This window comes from Sus scrofa, chromosome 6, assembly GCF_054392235.1.
Source record: "Sus scrofa isolate SSC_HxYL_T2T_F1_AM1 chromosome 6, Sscrofa_HxYL_maternal_Yorkshire_Landrace_v2.0, whole genome shotgun sequence".
Classification (NCBI taxonomy): Eukaryota; Metazoa; Chordata; class Mammalia; order Artiodactyla; family Suidae; genus Sus; species Sus scrofa.
Genome location: NC_139388.1, coordinates 86,477,031 through 86,494,383, shown reverse-complemented (window position 1 = coordinate 86,494,383; position 17,353 = coordinate 86,477,031). Strand labels below are relative to the sequence as shown.

At 53.5% G+C, this 17,353-nt stretch overlaps 1 protein-coding gene across 2 annotated transcripts in view; it reads right to left on the bottom strand.

The window, feature by feature from the left end:
• The window catches only part of GRHL3 (grainyhead like transcription factor 3), a 36,118-nt gene that overhangs the window by 7,759 nt on the left and 11,006 nt on the right, over positions 1-17,353 (bottom strand). For both annotated transcript variants that reach the window (XM_021095540.2, XM_003127705.7), the window contains exons 2-13: positions 15,764-15,950; positions 12,722-12,783; positions 10,366-10,711; positions 10,039-10,112; positions 9,422-9,575; positions 9,089-9,200; positions 7,613-7,707; positions 4,898-5,056; positions 4,099-4,177; positions 3,833-3,966; positions 1,951-1,985; positions 621-709 (exon numbers count right to left, since the gene is read on the bottom strand). In XM_021095540.2, coding sequence (XP_020951199.1) covers positions 621-709; positions 1,951-1,985; positions 3,833-3,966; positions 4,099-4,177; positions 4,898-5,056; positions 7,613-7,707; positions 9,089-9,200; positions 9,422-9,575; positions 10,039-10,112; positions 10,366-10,711; positions 12,722-12,783; positions 15,764-15,950 — 1,526 coding nt within the window. The remainder of the gene's footprint in view (positions 1-620; positions 710-1,950; positions 1,986-3,832; positions 3,967-4,098; positions 4,178-4,897; positions 5,057-7,612; positions 7,708-9,088; positions 9,201-9,421; positions 9,576-10,038; positions 10,113-10,365; positions 10,712-12,721; positions 12,784-15,763; positions 15,951-17,353) is intronic.

Here is a 17,353-nt window from a genome sequence, read left to right as displayed (position 1 = left end):
CTCAGACTCCGCTGACTTTGGGGCATTGGAATCCCCGCTCTGCCACCTGCCCGCAAGGTGAGCCTGAAGAAGTTCATTTAACATCACGGAGCCTCATTTTAGCCAGAAGGAAAAGGAAGGCGGCTCCCCCACCATTTCAGACTTGTGGGCAGTAGTGATATAACATCAGGTGGGGTGAAAGCCTCAGTTCAAGGCTGGAAGCCTTTGGTCTTAGTTGCTGGTTGGTTTCTTCTTGACGGTCAGCTGCAACTCCCCTTCCAGGGAGTCACAGATTTACAGTGTCAAGGCCAGCAAGCCAGGTAGGGAAAGTCTGCTCCTACCCCATAAGAGGGAGCGGGGAGGCTGTGCCAGACGTCAGGAGCCCGCTGCCTTACCAGCTGCCCAGGATGCCCTGCCCAGCAGCTCTCCAGCTCTGTGCTGTCTCTCAAGCACCCTGGCTGCCCCCGTCACCCACTCCCCCACATCTTGGCCTGGCTGCAGCTCCAGGGAGTAGAGCGGCCCCACGTGCCCTCCCTGCTGGGGTGGGTGCTGCCCAGGCTGCCCGGGCTGGGAGCAGTCTGAGGCTTTGGGGGAGGCCCCACAGGGAGCTGGGGGAACACACAGGGCGGGAGTGAGGCTACCTCTCTGCAGATCATCTTCCTTGGCCTGTTTGGAGGGCAGAGGTTCGAACTCCTCGGTGAAGGGCGAGCAGGTGCGCTTCAGAGGCAGCCTGTGCAGAGGGCAGGGAGAGGCTTGTGAGGAACCCGGGGGCATCCCAGCGTCTGAAGGGGCCCCAGAGGTGAAGACGGCACTGGGAAGGTAGGCACGAAGCAGTGGGGCAGAGGTTAAAGTCCCAGGTTCTGGAGCTGGGCTACATACGGGTTCAAATCCCAGCCCTGCCCCTCACTAGCTGGGTGAGGGCCTCTCAGTGTCCCCATCTATACTAGGGTGCTAATAAAGTAAAAATGACAATATTTCATAAAGTGGCGAGGCTGAAGGAGAGAACGGCGTGTGCCATGCAGCGGGGCCTCCATAAACACAGCCTTACGCAGTTCATCAACGTTACTCCTTCTTGAAAGAATCAAGCTGCTGTGAGTCCATGGGAGGAAGGTTTGCTGGCTTTGGAGTAAAGACGGACTCAGGTTCCACCCGCCTCTGCTACCTAGTAGTGGAGGGACCTTGGGCAAGTCACTTCACTCCTCTGAGCCTCAGTTTCCTCAGCTACAAAGGACAGCAATGACCCCTGCCTGCTGGACTCACTGGGGCTGCTGTGAGGTGGCAAGCGACATAGGGCAGCGTGAAAGCCCCTTCGGAAAACTACCTCGCCCACAACATTGTAAATCCACTATACTTCAGTAAAAAAGATACAAAAACATTTAAAAAGAAAAGTACTTCTTGTTGATGAGGAAGAGGCCGATACCAACAACGACCCTGACAACCTTCTTGGCTATTATACTCGGCCTCTCACCAGTGCCGCATCCTCCCAGGGCCATTCTCCTCTTTCGACAGATTTCCAGCCGAGGCTGAAAGCGGCGAAGGGACGGTGGCTGATGGAGGGAAGGTGGTGAGGGCCCTTCCTGGGCTGAAGGGCAGAGGGGCCCCAGCCTCTCCCAGGCCTCGAGGGGGAGGGAAGCGGGGCTGATCCCCCTAAGTCCCCCCCGCCAGCGGCCCCCCTCCTTACTCTCCAATCTGCACCACCATCGCAGAGGCTTTTTCTTTCCCATTTTACAAGCAGGTGTCTCGCCAGAGATTCGCCAACTTTTCACATAAAACAAACCCGTAAAAACTCAGGCGGTTTCAGTGAGAAAGGAGCATGAGTCTAGCTTGGGGGCTGGGGCAGAGTCTCCAGGCTGCTTCCTCTGGGCCCAGCCTCTGGCTTGGGGGGGAAGCAGAGGAATGCAAGCTGGGAGCCCGCGAGCAGGGAAGGGGGACAGGGAGGGGGCTGGGGGCCTTGGCTACTTCTCTCCGTACCTGTTGGAGCTGCTGTGTCCTGCAGAGAGCACCGCCTGCAAGGAAGAGAAAGACATGTTTCATCACAGCCAGGAAGCTGAGAGGGGCCGTCAGTCACTGCAGTCTTTCTGAGACAAATAGTCTGGGGGGAGGTGGGAGGATGCAGCTTCAACGCCTTTCCAACTCACACTGCTCAGCTAAGTCCCCTTAAGTGAGCTGAGCTCTGGAATTGAAAGGAAGCATCAAGCCCAAGGTGGCCAGGCCAGGGACCCAGTGAACATGTGGGGTGCTAAGGAAACTGCAGCAGACTCAACAAGAAGTGCCTGAGCCCGGTCCCCCCGAAGGGCAGGCACTGCAGACCGTCCTGCAGCTGGGAACTCGGCTGCCGGAGCTGAGGCGAGAGGCATGGGAGGAGGGAGGCACGCTTTCCGAACCCTCTCGTGTGCCTGGCACCGTGCTATCTGCTGCAGCCATCACCGGTTCTATGACTTAGGACACTCAGACCCCGAGGGGGCAGAGCCTCCTGGGGTGACACACCACAGGGGGCCGAGCTGGGATGCAAACGCAGGCTCTGTACATTTCTGCTCCTCAGGCCCCTTCTCTTAGACTCCCAGTGGCCCACTTCTGCCTCCCACAGCAGAGCTGTCAACCCCGCCATGAGGGTCTGAATCCCAAGGGGCCACCTCCTCACTTGAAGCCTCTGGTTGGGAGAGAGAGCGGGTGTACTCAGCCTTCTGCACTATGGGGGCCACAGAACAAGCTCGGGGGAGTTAAGGGGGTGTGGTGGACATAGAGAGGGCTGTGGATGCCTGCCAAGCTGGCTTCGGTACCGGCTGCTCTGTCAGCTCCACGGTCTATCTTACCGCCCAAGGTCAAGGCACTGAATGCGTCTGTACCACAAGGGCCATGTTTATAAACATCCCCACCTCAGCAGCGGGGAGTTCCACGGAAGGACATCGTCAAACTGTTTAAGACGGAAGCAAATGAGCAGACAGGCTCCGGGACCTTGATTCTTGCCACTGATCTTGTCTGGCAAGTGGGCATAACAGACGCTACCTCAAAGGGTAGCTGTGAGGGGAAACGAGACAGGGCAGCCACGGCTGGGCCCAGCACTGGAGGCACAGGCAAGGTGCTCGGCAAACGACTCCCTTCCTTGAGAGCTGGTGGCACTGGTGGTCACAGGCGCTGTTTCTGAAGCCGCAGGAGTAGCAAGGGTTAAAGGGGAGTGGAAAGGACTGGGGCAGCGCCCGGCTCCCAAGTGCTGTTGTGACGATTACATCCTCCCAGCTCTGAGGCAGCTTTCGTCTACCTTGGGGCTCAGATACAGAACCTCCCCTGCGTGTGCTCCAGGCTTGACCAGTTCGATACACAGGAAATCCCTTTCTTCATTAACATTCGTCTCTTCAGTAGAAAAGGTCACTCAAGTTTTTTTATCTATCTATCTATCTATCTATCTATCTATCTATCTATCTATATCTCCCCTGAGATGAAGACAAATATAGAGTCCCCTGTGATTCAATAAAGATATTTTCATTTTGATGCTACAAAAAAAATAATAATCAGGACCCAACAACATCTAAATTGGCCTGTACTGGAGTTCCTGCCCTGGCGCAGTGGGTTAAGGATCCGACTGCAGTGGCTTAATCCCCAGCCTGGTGCTGCAGGTTAAAAGACCTAGTGTTGCTACAGCTGCGGCACAGGTCACTGCTAGGGCTCAGATTCAGTTCCTGGCCTAGGAACTTCCCTGTCTCCACATGCTGCAGGTGTGGCCAAAAAACAATGAATAAGTAAGCAAGTAAGCAAGCCACCGTGTGCTGGCTGAGCGGCAGGCTGTTCCCCACTGGTCTGTGCTAAGGCAGCCCGACCCAGGGGCCAAGACCCTCTCTCAGCCCAGGAGCCTCACCCCGCCAGAGCGCTGCAGGCCGGAGAAGTGCACGTTGGGGATGAAGAGCACCGGCGGAGTTTCCAGGTCTGCCTCAGGCCGCAAGTAGGTGGTCTCATTGCCCCTAAAGCCCGACAGCAGGGAGCCCTTGATGCCTGGTAGGAAGAGGACGGCATTGTGCCTTGAGGCCCCTCCACTCGGGACACCAGCCTCTGCCCTCCAATCTCCTACCCCCGTCCCCCCAACCAAGCCCTACGGAGCCCCGTCCCTGGCCCACCCCCACTGACCACTGTTGCTGGAGTCGGGGCATTTGATCTTCCTCCGGAACTGCTTCCGCTCGTCATCCCGCATCTTCCTTTCTGCTCCCTGAGGGGGACAAGGGGAAGGGGGTCAGCAAGGGTCTTGACAGGGGGCTGGCTGCTTCGCCTCTTCCATACGGGCCGGGCTTCTGGGGCTGCTTTCTTCCCAGAGTGAGACCAAGAAATGGGCAAGTACCAGGCCTCATCCAGCCCAGCCCTGTCTGTAGTCAGGTAGGCCATGGAAAGAGACACAGAAAGACAGAGGAAGGAGAGACTGAGGGAGCCAGAGAGGTGTGGAGAGAGGACAGAAAGAGAAACAGAGAATGGACTCTGAGAGAAAAGGAGAAAGAGAAACATGAGAAAGACACGGAGAAAAAGAAACCTGGAGAGCTCCTTACAGCGATCTAGGAAGAGATCTTCAGAAAGAGGAAACAAGGAGAGAGACAAAGGCAGACAGCAGAGGAAAATACATACTGAGGGAGACAAAGACAGACAGATGACAAGCTCGCATAGACAAACACACAGAGAGTGAGAAACAGGAGTTCCTGTGTGGCTCAGCGAACTAAGGATCACTGCACTGGCTCTGGTCGCCGCTATGGCATGGATTTGATCCCAAGCTGGGGGGACATCCACAAGCCTCGGGTGCAGCCAAAACAACAATAACAACAACAACAAAACAGAGAGTGAGAAATAGAGACAAACACACCCTGAATGGCTCGGGAGAATGCATGGGTTGGGGCTGGCCCTCCTCACTCCCAGGGCCCATCAGAAGGTCCACCCCAGCTACCTTGTCACAAAAGATCTTGATCTGGCAGACAGCACGGTGAACCAGGCGCTCGGTGCCTGAGCCACAGTCGTAGGTATCGATCTGCAGGTTCAGGGGGACACCCTTCACCCCCTTCTGTGAGGAGAAGTCTGTGCTGAGGCAGTTGACGCCAATGAACACCTGGTGATGGATGGGGGAGCTGGGTAAACACCTGATCCGCTTCAGCAGACCTGTGTCCCATAACCACCCTGTATAATACAGAGCCAACCGTGTGCCTGGTGGGCAGCTTAACTTCACAAGGCCCCTGGAAGGCAAACATCACCACCTTTTGCAGACGGGGAAACTGATGCTCAGAGAGGCATGGCAGCTGTCCTAAGGTGATGAAGGAAGTGTGTAAGGGAGCTGGAGTTTGAGCCCACGTCCTTACCATGGACAACTCAGCGTCCACTAGATTGCCAAGGGCAGCCCAAAGGATCCAGGCCCTGAGAGGAGATTAAGGGTCCTCTGCAAGGTTAAAATCCAGAGCCGGAGTTCCCGTTGTGGCTCAGTGGTTAACGAATCTGACTGGCATCCATGAGGACGCAGGTTCGATCCCTGGCCTTGCTCAGTGGGTTAAGGATCCGGCGTCGCCATAAGCTGTGGTGTAGGTCACAGACACGGCTTGGATCCCGTTTTGCTGTGGCTCTGGAGTAGGCCAACGGCTACAGCTCCAATTCGACCCCTGGCCTGGGAACCTCCATATGCCGTGGGAAGCGGCCCTAGAAAAGGCAAAAAGACAAAAAAACAAAAAACAAAAAACAAAAAAAATCAACCACAGCCTCCTTTTTTTTTTTTTTTTTTTTTGGCAACTCAGAGCAAGGAGGTAGAGAAGGGTCAAATCCTCCTCCTTGCCAGATTCAGAAGACCACTCTCCTGCTGTCCCGGACCTCAGAGGGTAAGACTCTGCCCCTCCACACCCCAACCACCAGCTCTTGCCATCGCTGAACCAATCACCCCCACTTTACAGCAGAGAAAATGGAGGCTCTGGGCATGGATGGTGCTTGCTAGCGTTTCCACAGGGCGTTGGGCAGGGCAGCAGAGCAGGATGAGCCTGGACGTGGGGGCCCCCAGACCTGGGATGGGAGGCTGGGCTCTGCCACTTAGGCCATGTGGCTTTGGACAAATCCTTTAACCTCGAGGAGGCCCAGTTTCCTTATCTGAAAAATGGGGACAAGGAAACCTACCTCTTGCGACTGCAAGGGTGGGAGAGTACCCAGGGGGCTTGGATATTTTGTAACTGTTGTCGTGAGTGGGACAGCAGAAGTCCCAACCTAAGCGAAGCCTAGGTCAGGCCGATGGCAGCCTGCGGTCAGCTTTAGCTGGACATTTCTTGGTAGGCTCGCGTAGTGATTGCCTACTGCTGACTCCTCCATGGGACACCAGGGCCAGGCCCCACTCCAGGCTGGCCCTGATGTGCTGGGAAATTTCCCTTGGAAATGACCCTGGCTGGAAGAGGTGGGGGTGGGGGTGGTGCTGAGCAGACCCCCTTCCTTCCCTGGCTGTGGGGGCCAGGCCCCCAGGTGCATGCCAGACATACCTCCCCCTCGCCAGCTCAGCCCTAATGCAGCCCCCACCCAGCTCACACCTGAGAAAGACCCAAGCCTGGGGGCTTAAGAGGCTGTGAGAAAATCCCAACCGAAACCCACCTCTCCCTTCCCACGAAACTCTCCCCCCCCACCTACTAGAGGCCCCAGCTCCTCCTCCAGTCCCTGGTGTCGGTTTGAATAATAATAATCCCTTGCCTTTGTGCCTCTCTTTGTTGTTTTCAGAGCCCCTTCACCTCCATTTTCTCCAGGCAGCCTGGACCACCCCAGGAACGAGCAGGATGGCAGGAATTAGCTCCCCTGCTTGTCTAGGCTAGAACTGCCCTTGCCAAGAGCCAGACCCCACCTTGAGCTGATGGGCTATGTCTGACCCAGATGACGGGACAGGTCCAAGGTCACTCAGCCCCCACCTCTCAGACTAGTTAGTGCCCTTTCCACAATGCCAAACAGAAAACCAAGACACAGTGGGACCCTGAAGCACAGGTGAGTTCCAGGCAGGTCTCAAGCATTAAGTGGCGTAATCACTGGTAGGCAAAAAATCAGCAGAGGCTCCACTGCTCAGGCCTCCCCGATGGACTGATGGGCCTGGCACTGTGCCCGTCTCTCCGACATGTGTGATCTCACCACAACCCGGGGAGGCAGATGATTCTTCCCTCTCTATGGGCTCCAGAAGTGAGGCAACGGATTTCAGCCCTCCTCTACAGCCCTCATCTCGCAGACCCCAAAGCACTTCTGCCACACTCCGCACTGGCCTGCAAGTCAGGCAACCTGGCAGCTGGGGCAGCTTGCTGTGTGGTCTTGCACAAGGCTTCACTTTCCTATCTGGTAAATGGGTGGATTGGACTGGATTAATAACAACGACCACTGCTTATGTGCCAGGCTGTGGTCTACCTTTTATTCATCTCGCCTGATCCTCAGGCCAAAGCTATCAGGTGGTGCTATGATTACACCCCAACTTCCTGCTAAGGCACTGGTCCAAGGACACAGAGCCTGACTTCAGAGCCTGCGCTTCTCCACCGCTCCGAATGAGGCCTCCTCCACAGGTGCCCTCGCTGGAGCAACTACCACAATTCAAAGTACAAGTGAGCCCTCTGCCCAGGATGGGGACTTCCTGGTAGCCCAGCCCCATCCCGGCCGTGCTCCCAGCACTGACCTTGGCCTCCTCGTTGACATTCCACACAAAGGACAGTGCATTATAGGCCACCTCTTCAATGTGCTGCACGGTGTTGAAGTTTTCTTTGCAGTCCGCTGAAACCACAGGAGACCGCAGGAGAGTCAGGAGGGAAGGGATTTGGGGGCGCTGTGGGGAGGGGTCATTGAGGGTCTGGGTCTCATTCCTGGCAGGGACTTGTATCCTCTCCACCAAGAACCATGCTTCAATCCAAGGAGGAAACGAGTTGTTTTATCCTGGGTTATGGATGGAAAAGCTGAGGCCCAGCCTGAGAAGCAGACCTGCCCAAACCCCAGAGTGACTCCTTAACCTTGCCAACTAGGGCAAGGCCCTCATCCTTTTGGGGTGGAGGTGATGCTTTTCCCTGGGATTGTGACTAAGGGATGTCCCAGCGAAGGCAGCAGTAGCAGCGGTATCACAGTGAAAGTGGGAGTAACAGCCACGGGAAAAGCAGAAGTACCAGTACTGCTAATACTGAACTAGTAACATTACGCATAGTAGCAGAGCTTTCATTTGCTGAACTCTTATAGTATAGCAGGCCCTCAGTTAGTCCTCACAACACCACCGTGAACATCCAGCTTGCACGGGAGGAAAACAGAGCTCAGAGAAGTTTGGTCACTTGCCCAGGGTCACACAGTTAATAAAAGGTAGAGCAAAGACTGGAGCTCGGCTTTGTCTGGCTTCTGAACCCAGGCTCCTGACCACTTTGCTATCTGGCCTCTCAGATAAGTCACTGAATTGTCGCTATTTGTATCACATTCTGCAGTACATGTGGCTCCAAGGTAGAAAAGGCACTGTAGACCGGCAGGCAGCTGGCGTTTACCGATTGATAGCTGAAGACACGGATCCTCAGGAAGGGGAGGTGACACAGGTCACACAGCCAGGAAGAGAGTGACAGAGCCTGAACCAGGAGATCTGAGGACGGGCCGTGCCTCCCACCCATCTCAGGGCCCGGGACAGGAACAAGATGGTGTACCCAGAAGGCCTTCTTCCGTGCCCTCCCCGCCGACAAAGCCCAAAGGTCCTATAGCTCCCAGAGCAGAACTGCCCTTACGCTGCGGTTCCAGCCTGCCAGGTCACTGCTGCCGGCACTGTTAGCTCATGCATTTGTATCTCAACTGCCCAAGCCCCCTGATGGGGACAAGCAGGCCAGCATTCCAAGAATCTATTTATCTGACCCTGCTGGGGTCCCCAGGGCCCTGTTTATCCCAAAGCAACACAGACAAGAGGTCACTGCTTCCAGCCAACAGATGCAAATCCCTGAAAACCCCATAGCATCTGACCTGGAGAAAGGGGCCAGGCAGGCAGCTAGAATCAGAAAGAAGTCCTGCAGAGGTCAGAGGGGGCTGGGGAAAAGTGGCACAGCAAGAAAGGCCTGACGCGTGTACGCGCGCGCATGTATGTGTGTATGTGTGTGTGTGTGTAGACAGAGAGAGGGAGACGTAGGCGGGCTCTTACCCACATCGATGACCCGCTGCTTGGCTGTGGGCTGCCGGGAATGCCAGTGCTTCCAGAAGCGCAGCTGCTCTAGCGGGACCTTCTCGTTGTCAAAGACCACCATGACCACACTCTGCAAGCACAGTGGTCACTGCCACCCGCTGCCTCGGGAGGGGCCCAGGCAGTCTCAGTCCCTTCCCAGGGCCCGAACAGGGGCCCTGCCCTTTTGCCTGGTTTGTCCCGCTCCACGGCAGTGGGCGGTTATCTTACTGCACCCTCTCCCTGGGGTCCCAGGCAGGCAGGGCTAACGCAACTCTCCCACCCACTTCCTGAGCAGCTTCAAGGCCAACGTACCTTGACTTTGTTGGAGGACAGGGCAAGGCCTTTGCCGCCTGCTGGGGTCCGCAGGGTGACAGGGTAGAACTGGCCCTTGTTGAGGTAGGCCATGGGCGACTCGCCTGATTTGATGTGGATGGCTTTGGGGGAGCCCAGAGTGTACTCAAAGTCACTGCAGGGAGGAGGGGAGGGGAGTGAGGCTGGGCTCCCAGGCAGGAGAATTCCAGAGGGCAGTGGGACAGGAAGCCTGAGGCGCTGCCACGGACTTCCTGCGAGACCTCAGTAAGTCACTCTATTTCCCTGGGCCTGTTTCTGTATTTTCAGGGTTTCTATTTAATGGCTTTGCTGAGCCACAATCCAGTATAATGTATAATGGAAATCAGAGACCCCTGAGGGGTGACAAAGTTATAGGGAAGACTAGGACAGCAGAACCTGGGTTTTCTAACAGGGTGCTGAGCTCTGAGCATCCTGTCACAGCCCAGGAAAGGGAGGCAGAAATCACGCTTTCCTTTCATGTGTCTTCACTCCCCTCTTCTCATTCATGGACGATGTCTGCTCTGGAGACAGTGTGATGCTCTTTCTGCAGCTCCCTGCCCACTACCCAGGTGGCCAAGGGGCCAAAGAGGCTGAGTTACCTCTTGGGGCTGGGATAGTCCTCTGGACACGGGGGTTCCTGGGACGTTTTCAGGATATCTGGGAAGAGCAGTGACTGCAGAGAAACACAATCCAGAGAAATAAATGGCCACATTCACTTCTGCTGGGCCTTGGCCCAGGACCACTGCATACAACTGTGAAGGCTGTACAGTGCACAATGTGGACAACAGTACAAGGCAGCCCTGTCTCAGCTCAAAGACTCTCTCCCATGGATTCCAAAGCTCCGACCTCCTCACTACATTCTCTCCCTCTGTACATGAATGCATATATCCAGGGATGCTGTGAGGGGTACAGGGGTGGGTCCTCACCTCCTGTGGGTCATCTTTGAAGGTGCTGTCAGGCTGCCAACGCTGTGTGGGAGGCACGCCGTGAATGCTCTCAAACAAGGAGCTGAGGGAGCCATTATCATACACATCACTGGTGGGCAGCAGGTAGCTGTCCACAGAACCGGCTTCCAGCTTGCTGGGGCCTGGGGGGAGGAGAGCTGCCTTGCCCGCGGCGGGCGCAGCCCCCTCCAAGCTCATTAGGCTACTCTTCTTGAGCACATCTGGGTACTCTGGGGTTCCAGACACATTCTCTGTCAGGAATTTCATGAGGTGCGTGGGACTTTCAAGGGGGGTGAGGTCCATCTCACATTCCATGCCATGGTAGTACCTGGGGAGAGAGAGGAGGGGTGAGTGGGAGCACCTCTTCTCTCTGAGGGGCAGGGGGGCAGTCCTTGGCTGGACTGGAGAGAGGGCCCATCACAGTGACACACCGACCTTCTCTAGTCTAGCGTGCTATTAGGTCTTCCCAGTGTTTGTGAAGCAAGACACTGCGGCAGGCCAATGTGTCACAGGGATAAGCAGGGGAGAGGGTGTCAAGAATGGAACCAAGGGGTCCTCTTTGTGGCTCAGCGGTTAATGAACCTGACTAGGATCCATGAGGACACGGGTTCAATCCCTGGCCTCACTCAGTGGGTTGAGGATCCGGCACTGCTGGGAACTTTGGTGTAGGTCACAGACATGGCTTGGATCCTGTGTTGCTGTGGCTGTGGTGTAGGCCAGCAGCTGTAGCTCTGATTGGACCCTTAGCTGGGGAACCTCCATATGCCATGGGTGTGGCCCTAAAAAGCAAAATTTTAAAAAAAGAAAAAAAAAAAAAAGAATGGAACCAAGTACAGGCTCAGGGGGCAAATGTCTGCTTTGTTCATTACAGTACTTGATAAATTTTTTGTTGTTGTTGTTTTTGGCTGTGTCTGCAGCACGTAGAAGATCCCTGGCCAGGGATCAAATGTGCACCATGGCAGCAACCCAGGCCACTATGGCAACAATGCTGACCCTTAACCCACTGAGCCACAAGCAAACTCCCAGTATTTGGTTGTGGCAAACTCCCAGTATTTGGTAACTCATTTTATTTATTTTTTGTCTTTTCAGGGCCACACCCGAGGCACATGGAGGTTCCCAGGCTAGGGGTCGAATCAGAGCTGCAGCTGCTGGCCTACGCCACGGCCACAGCAACGCCAGATCCAAGCCGCATCTGCGACCTACACCACAGCTCACAGCAATGCCGGATCCTTAACCCACTGAGCGGGGCCAGGGATGGAACCCATGTCCTCATGGATATTGGTCAGATTCATTACCGCTGATGCCACAATGGGAACTCCTATTTATTTTATATATTTTTATAGAGTTTGAATATTTTATAACAAATAGGTATTATTTTATAATCAGAAAAGCTAACTACATTTTAAGAAATTAGTTTTGAGAAAAGTCCCATGCACCAAACCCCACTGTTTCTAGCAGTGGAGGGGCCCTACGCCACCATAAGATCTGCAATGTCTGCCTTAGCAGTCTGGATTTTCTGGAAGGTGGGGAGGCACCCAGAAGGTTTCCCAGCAGAGGCCCTGCACAGTGTGGGGGTGGGGAGGAGGAAAAAAATGAAGAAGAGGGGGCAGGGTCCTTCCAGTGCCCATCCAGCCTAGAGCACGGCCTGGGCTGCTTTCTACAAGAAAAGGAACATCAGTGCCCTGAGGCACTAATGCCAGGAAGAGGCCCAAGAGAGCCAGGGGACTCAGGTGTCCCCGCCCCTTGAGGCTGCAGGGAGGAGGGTTTTGGAGCTGGGACAGAAAACCTTCCTTCACGGCTTTTCTACCACTTTTCTAGCTTTGAAGTTTGTTTTCAGTAAACTCCAGCCCACATGGCCTGCAGGCATCTAGGGTGTGGGGGGTGGGTGTGTGTCTCATTGTGACTTTGTGGGCCCCAGTCTCTTTTGCCTTCACAAGACCCTTCTTCCATAAAATAAACCATATATTCTTTCTTTCTTTCTTTCGGGCTGTGCTAGCAGCATGTGGAAGATCTCAGGCCAGGGATCAAACCCCAGCCACAGCAGTGACCCAAGCCACTGCAGTGACAACACCAGATCCTTAACCCGCTGCACTGTAAGGGAACTCCCATAAAAAGTATTTTAAAAAAGCTTTTATAATCACATTGGTAATAAATACAAATATATTCCAAGGTGGATTATCTTGCTTTCTTCTGATTTTAAATAGATTAAAATCCTTTTGTGGGCCCCTAGGAGTACTGGGTGCCTCCTGGGCTCAGTGGATAAAGGGCCTGAGGTGGAGGCAGGGGTGGGCACTGGGAAGGGCAGAGGGGCAGAGATGGTGGCGAGGACGAGCCTTACCTCTTTCCTTGGTCATTCCGGCCCCCAGTGCTAGAGGATAGTATCCGCTTCTCCTTGGGGCCCTGAGAAGAGAGGAAGGAAGGATTTATGCGGGCCTCTCAGGCAAGATCTGGCTGGTAAGAGCCTCCACCCCTCCAGAGGGCTTGGCCTGGCAGGGGGAGCTACCTTGGTCACTGGGGGAAGACCCTCCAGTCCTTAGAGCGGGCAGGCCATCTTTTAGTCTGAGCACCAAGTTGGAGAGTGGGGAGAAGTACTCCAGTCATGGAAATTGGAGTCAGGCAGGCCTGGCTTACATTCTAGATTTACCACTTAAAAGTGCTGTGTGACTCTGGATAAATGCCTGCACTTTTCTGAGATTCGATTTCTTCATATGTCAAGTAGGGGATTATAACCTCTACTTCAAAGGGATTATGAAGATTTATTAATAAAAATAATGCTCGCTGTTTTTTAATGGAGTACTTCCTAAACACTCGGCCCTGATTAAGTGCCTTCTCTGCATCCTCTAATTTTTATTTATTTATTTATCTTTTGTCCTTTTTAGGGTTGTACCTTCGGCATATGGAGGTTCCCAGGCTAGTGGGTTGAATCAGGGCTGTTGCTGCTGGACGACACCAGAGCCACAGCAATGCCAGATCCAAGTTGCGACTGCGACCTACACCACAGCTCAGGGCAACGCCGGATCCTTAACCCACTGAGCGAGGCCAGGGATCGAACCCGCAACCTCATGGTTCCTACTCGGATTTGTTTCCACTGCGCCATGAAGGGAACTCCCTGTCCTCTAATTTAATCCCTACAACCACTCATGTCTACTAATGTTATCCCCATTATACGGATGAGGAGACTGAGGCTCCGAGATTAGAAGCATGGACTCTGAATCCAGATTTATTGTGTTCAGTTCCTAGATTTGCTACATTCTGGCCATGTGACCTTGAGCAAGTCCCTTCACCTTTTTCTCACTGTCCTCATCTGTAAAACAGGAGTAACAGTAATACCAAACCTTGGGAGTGTTGCAAGTGCTTAGACCAGGACCTGGTACATGGAGAGCACGATATAAATGCTACCTTTCATGATTATCATTATAATATTGTTGTAACTTAGAGAACTCAGGTCATTTCTCCTTGAGGCGAATAAAGTTAGAACAAGGTCTCCAACCCAGCCTAGTGACTCCAACGCCTAGGTTCTTAATCACACCTGTGGGAGAGAATGAGGAAAGGTGCCTGGCACCGTGCCCAGCACTCGGTAAGAAATGGTAAGTGGTCACCTTTAGGCCTATACTGCCCAAAGCCACCTTGTCAGTTTACAGTAGGGACAGGTCTCCAACTCCCACCTGGTGCTCTTTCCACTCCATTAGGCTGTGTCCTGACAATCCAGGGGCTGCTCTGAATCCAGGTGCTCTGGGATGGGGAGAGTGGTACAGGTATATCTCACCAGGACACCATGTTTTAATAAGCCACTACAAGTGTCCCCTTCAGAGCCTGTCCCCACTATTCTGGCTCTGGGAATGGTCTCTTGCCCTGGGGAGATGATGCTGGCTTTCTTTCTTTTTTTTTTTTTTTTTTTTTGATAGTCCAACCTCAAACTGTAAATCCCAGGCTGGAGTCTAGCCTAGACCTAGAATGCTGGCTCCTACCATGTCCTGAGGCTGAGGCAGTCAATCTAAGTTTCTCTCCCATTAGCTTGGGCCAAGTGCTCTGAGAATGTTATGTTTGCTGGGGAGAGGGTGAGGCAGAGTAACCATACATCTCCAGGATGAGAACCAAAGCCAGAGAGATCACTGGAGCTTTCTCATGTCTGAGACCAGTTTCCCCCTTGGCTTCTGAATTTGTACAGAGAGTGTGCCTCCCTTTGTATAGTAGATAAACCTGGGTCAGTGAACTTGAGGGCTTATTTACAAGGTGGTTGTAAATCTTCAAGCTCAGATTCAGCTCACAACAGTTAGCTGTTCATGTCCCCCTAGCCTCAGGGAACGTCTCTTGGAGCAATCACCCAGACCACGAATAGCAAGACAGTTTGCTGTCACATGTCAATTCAGACAGATGGGTAGGAGCTGCCCAGACACTAGGTTGAAAAAGATCTTGTGGCCTCATACACCCTCAGTGAGAAGACAGGTCATAATCCATTAGCAATGTCTGGCACATGCACTGGAAGGGGAGTGACGTCAGGTGTGTTATGTACTGTGGCTACTGACAGGTTTAAGCCCACTTATCATATATGAGAGGGTCCAAGTCCTGTTCTCAGGGTTGACAATCTCCCAGAGTCAAGGCCAAGGCCTAGAAACAATTAGAGAACAATAAGAGGTAGTCTGTCAAGGCATATATGCCATTATGCATATAATGGCAGCAAGAGTATGAAGGAGAGGGAGACGCTCAGGAGAGGGAGAGGTGGGGTGGCAGGACGGCTTCCAGGAGGAGGTGGGCCTTGGGAAGGGCCCTGAGGGAAAGGAATGGATTCAAGAGCAGAAGGCATGATCTAGGTGGTGGGAATGGAACAGGCAGGTGGGGGTGGCAGGGTGACCTAAAGGACAGGGGCAGAAAGAAAGCGGGAAGTGGGAGGTCCTGCAGGGATGGAGTGTGCGTGGCCAAGGCATGGATCCATTTAACCAAAATGTATTGAACACTATGTGGCAGGCAGTGTGGGGTGCTAGGGACTCGGCAATGATCATGACATGGTTCCTGCCCCCCAGGAGCTCAGTGCCATGAGGGAGCTGGAGGAATAAACGTACAAATGGCACGTTTCTAAAGAGAGCATCAAGGATAATGACGGTGGTTGCCAAGGGTGCCCAAAGGAGGCCTCCTCCGCCTGCAGTGAATGAGTGAAGTGACCCTGGAGCTGAGCCCCGAAGCTCAGACGAGGGTTTCGCCAGGGGAAAGGAGAGCAGGCCAGGCAGGAGGAGGAACATGTGCAAAGGCCCAGAGATGAAAAAGAACACGCTGAGGGGTGAGGGGTGGTCGTGGTGGGCTGGTGAGCCATGCGGCCTGAAAGCAGAGACACATTCAGTCGGGGGCGGGGATGGGGGGAGCACGCCCAGGGTGGCGAAGGTACCATGTAGTAATCGTAGAGGAAGCTCAGGGCTGCAACGCTGTCATCGTCTCCATTGACCCTCATCATGGCCTTCGTGGCAGCTGTCAAGGGGTTCTCCAGGTAGGTCTTCCAGGCCTCATCCTCGGTAGTGTAGGGGAACTTCTGGAAGTTAACCGGGTCATTCTTTAGCAGCCGCACGGATCTGAAACTGAAAAACCAGTAAAGGAGCTCAAGTTGCGGCTGTCCCAGGGGATGGTTGGTGAAGGATCAGCCCCAGGCCAACGGCCAGGAATCCAGAGAGTTACCAGCCTTGAAAACCTGAAACTCCTTTTTCTGTCATCATTGGATAGATTGGGCAGGAGAATGTACCCCAGCTCTGGAGCTAGATGCTTTGGGGTCTCTATCAAATGTTGCCAGGTAGAAGCTGCAGACCTGGGACCTTGGTTCCCTCATCTGCAACATGAAGGCTGTAACCCCATTATTACAAGGCTTCAGAGAAGGGGCAGTGAACTGCCTACAGAGTAGATGCTTATTCCGGGGGAATTAGTGTAACAAGGATAGAAAATAACAATGACAAGCTGCAAAGGATAAAATTTCCAGGTCACTCAGCATGAGGAGTTCTCCTCAAGACAGTGAAAGACACAGAAGGCTGGAGATCATTTTGACGAAAGAGAGAGAGAGAGACACAGAAGAGAGGGTGGCGAGGGACAGAGAGAGTCAGAGTGAAAAGTCCTGAGGGTAGAAACTAGTCTTGGGAAATGGTATTTCAGACCAACTTTTATCGTAGGGTGCCCAGATGCCAGGAACTGGAGTGGAATGCTGCTGGGCACACGAAGGCAGGCGGAACCTGAGCACTGCACTGAGAACTCTGACAGGCCAGGTGGGTTCAAAGGCAGGAGATCGAGAAAGACTTTTTGAAGGAGGAGACATTTTAGTTGGGGACACTCAGCATGGGAGATTTATCACTCAGCTATGTCGGGGGCGGGGGGGAGCCAGGAATAGAGACATAATACAGAATAATGATGACGATGATAAAAATAATATCTAGGAGTTCCCGTTGTGGCTCAGTGGTAACAAACCTTGCTAGTATCCATGAGCTTGTGGGTTCAACCCCTGGCCTCACTTAGTGGGTTAGGATCCGGCGTTGCCATAAGCTACAGCGTAGGTCGAAGACACGGCTTGGATCTCCCGTTGCTGTGGCTATGGTGTAGGATGGTGGCTACAGCTCTGATTCGACCCCTAGCCTAGGAACATCCATATGCTGCAGGTGCAGCCCTAAAAAGCAAAATAATAATACTAGTAATAATAATAATGATAACAATGATATCTAACCTTTATTGAACAGTGACCATATTTGAGGCATTGAGCGAAGCACTTTTCATGGATTATCTCATCCAATTCTCGCAACAACCCTGTGAGGCAGGTACGATTATTGTTCCTATTTTATACATGAGGAAACTGAGGCTTAGAGAAGTTAAGGGAGTTGCCCGAGGTCCTTGTTAGTGGGTCAGTGAGTGGCCCAGAGGGGATTCATGCTCAAGCAGGATGAGCCTGTAAGACCGGATAGTGTTCTCAAACTTTTGCTGCATCCGAATGGCATGGAGGGCTTAG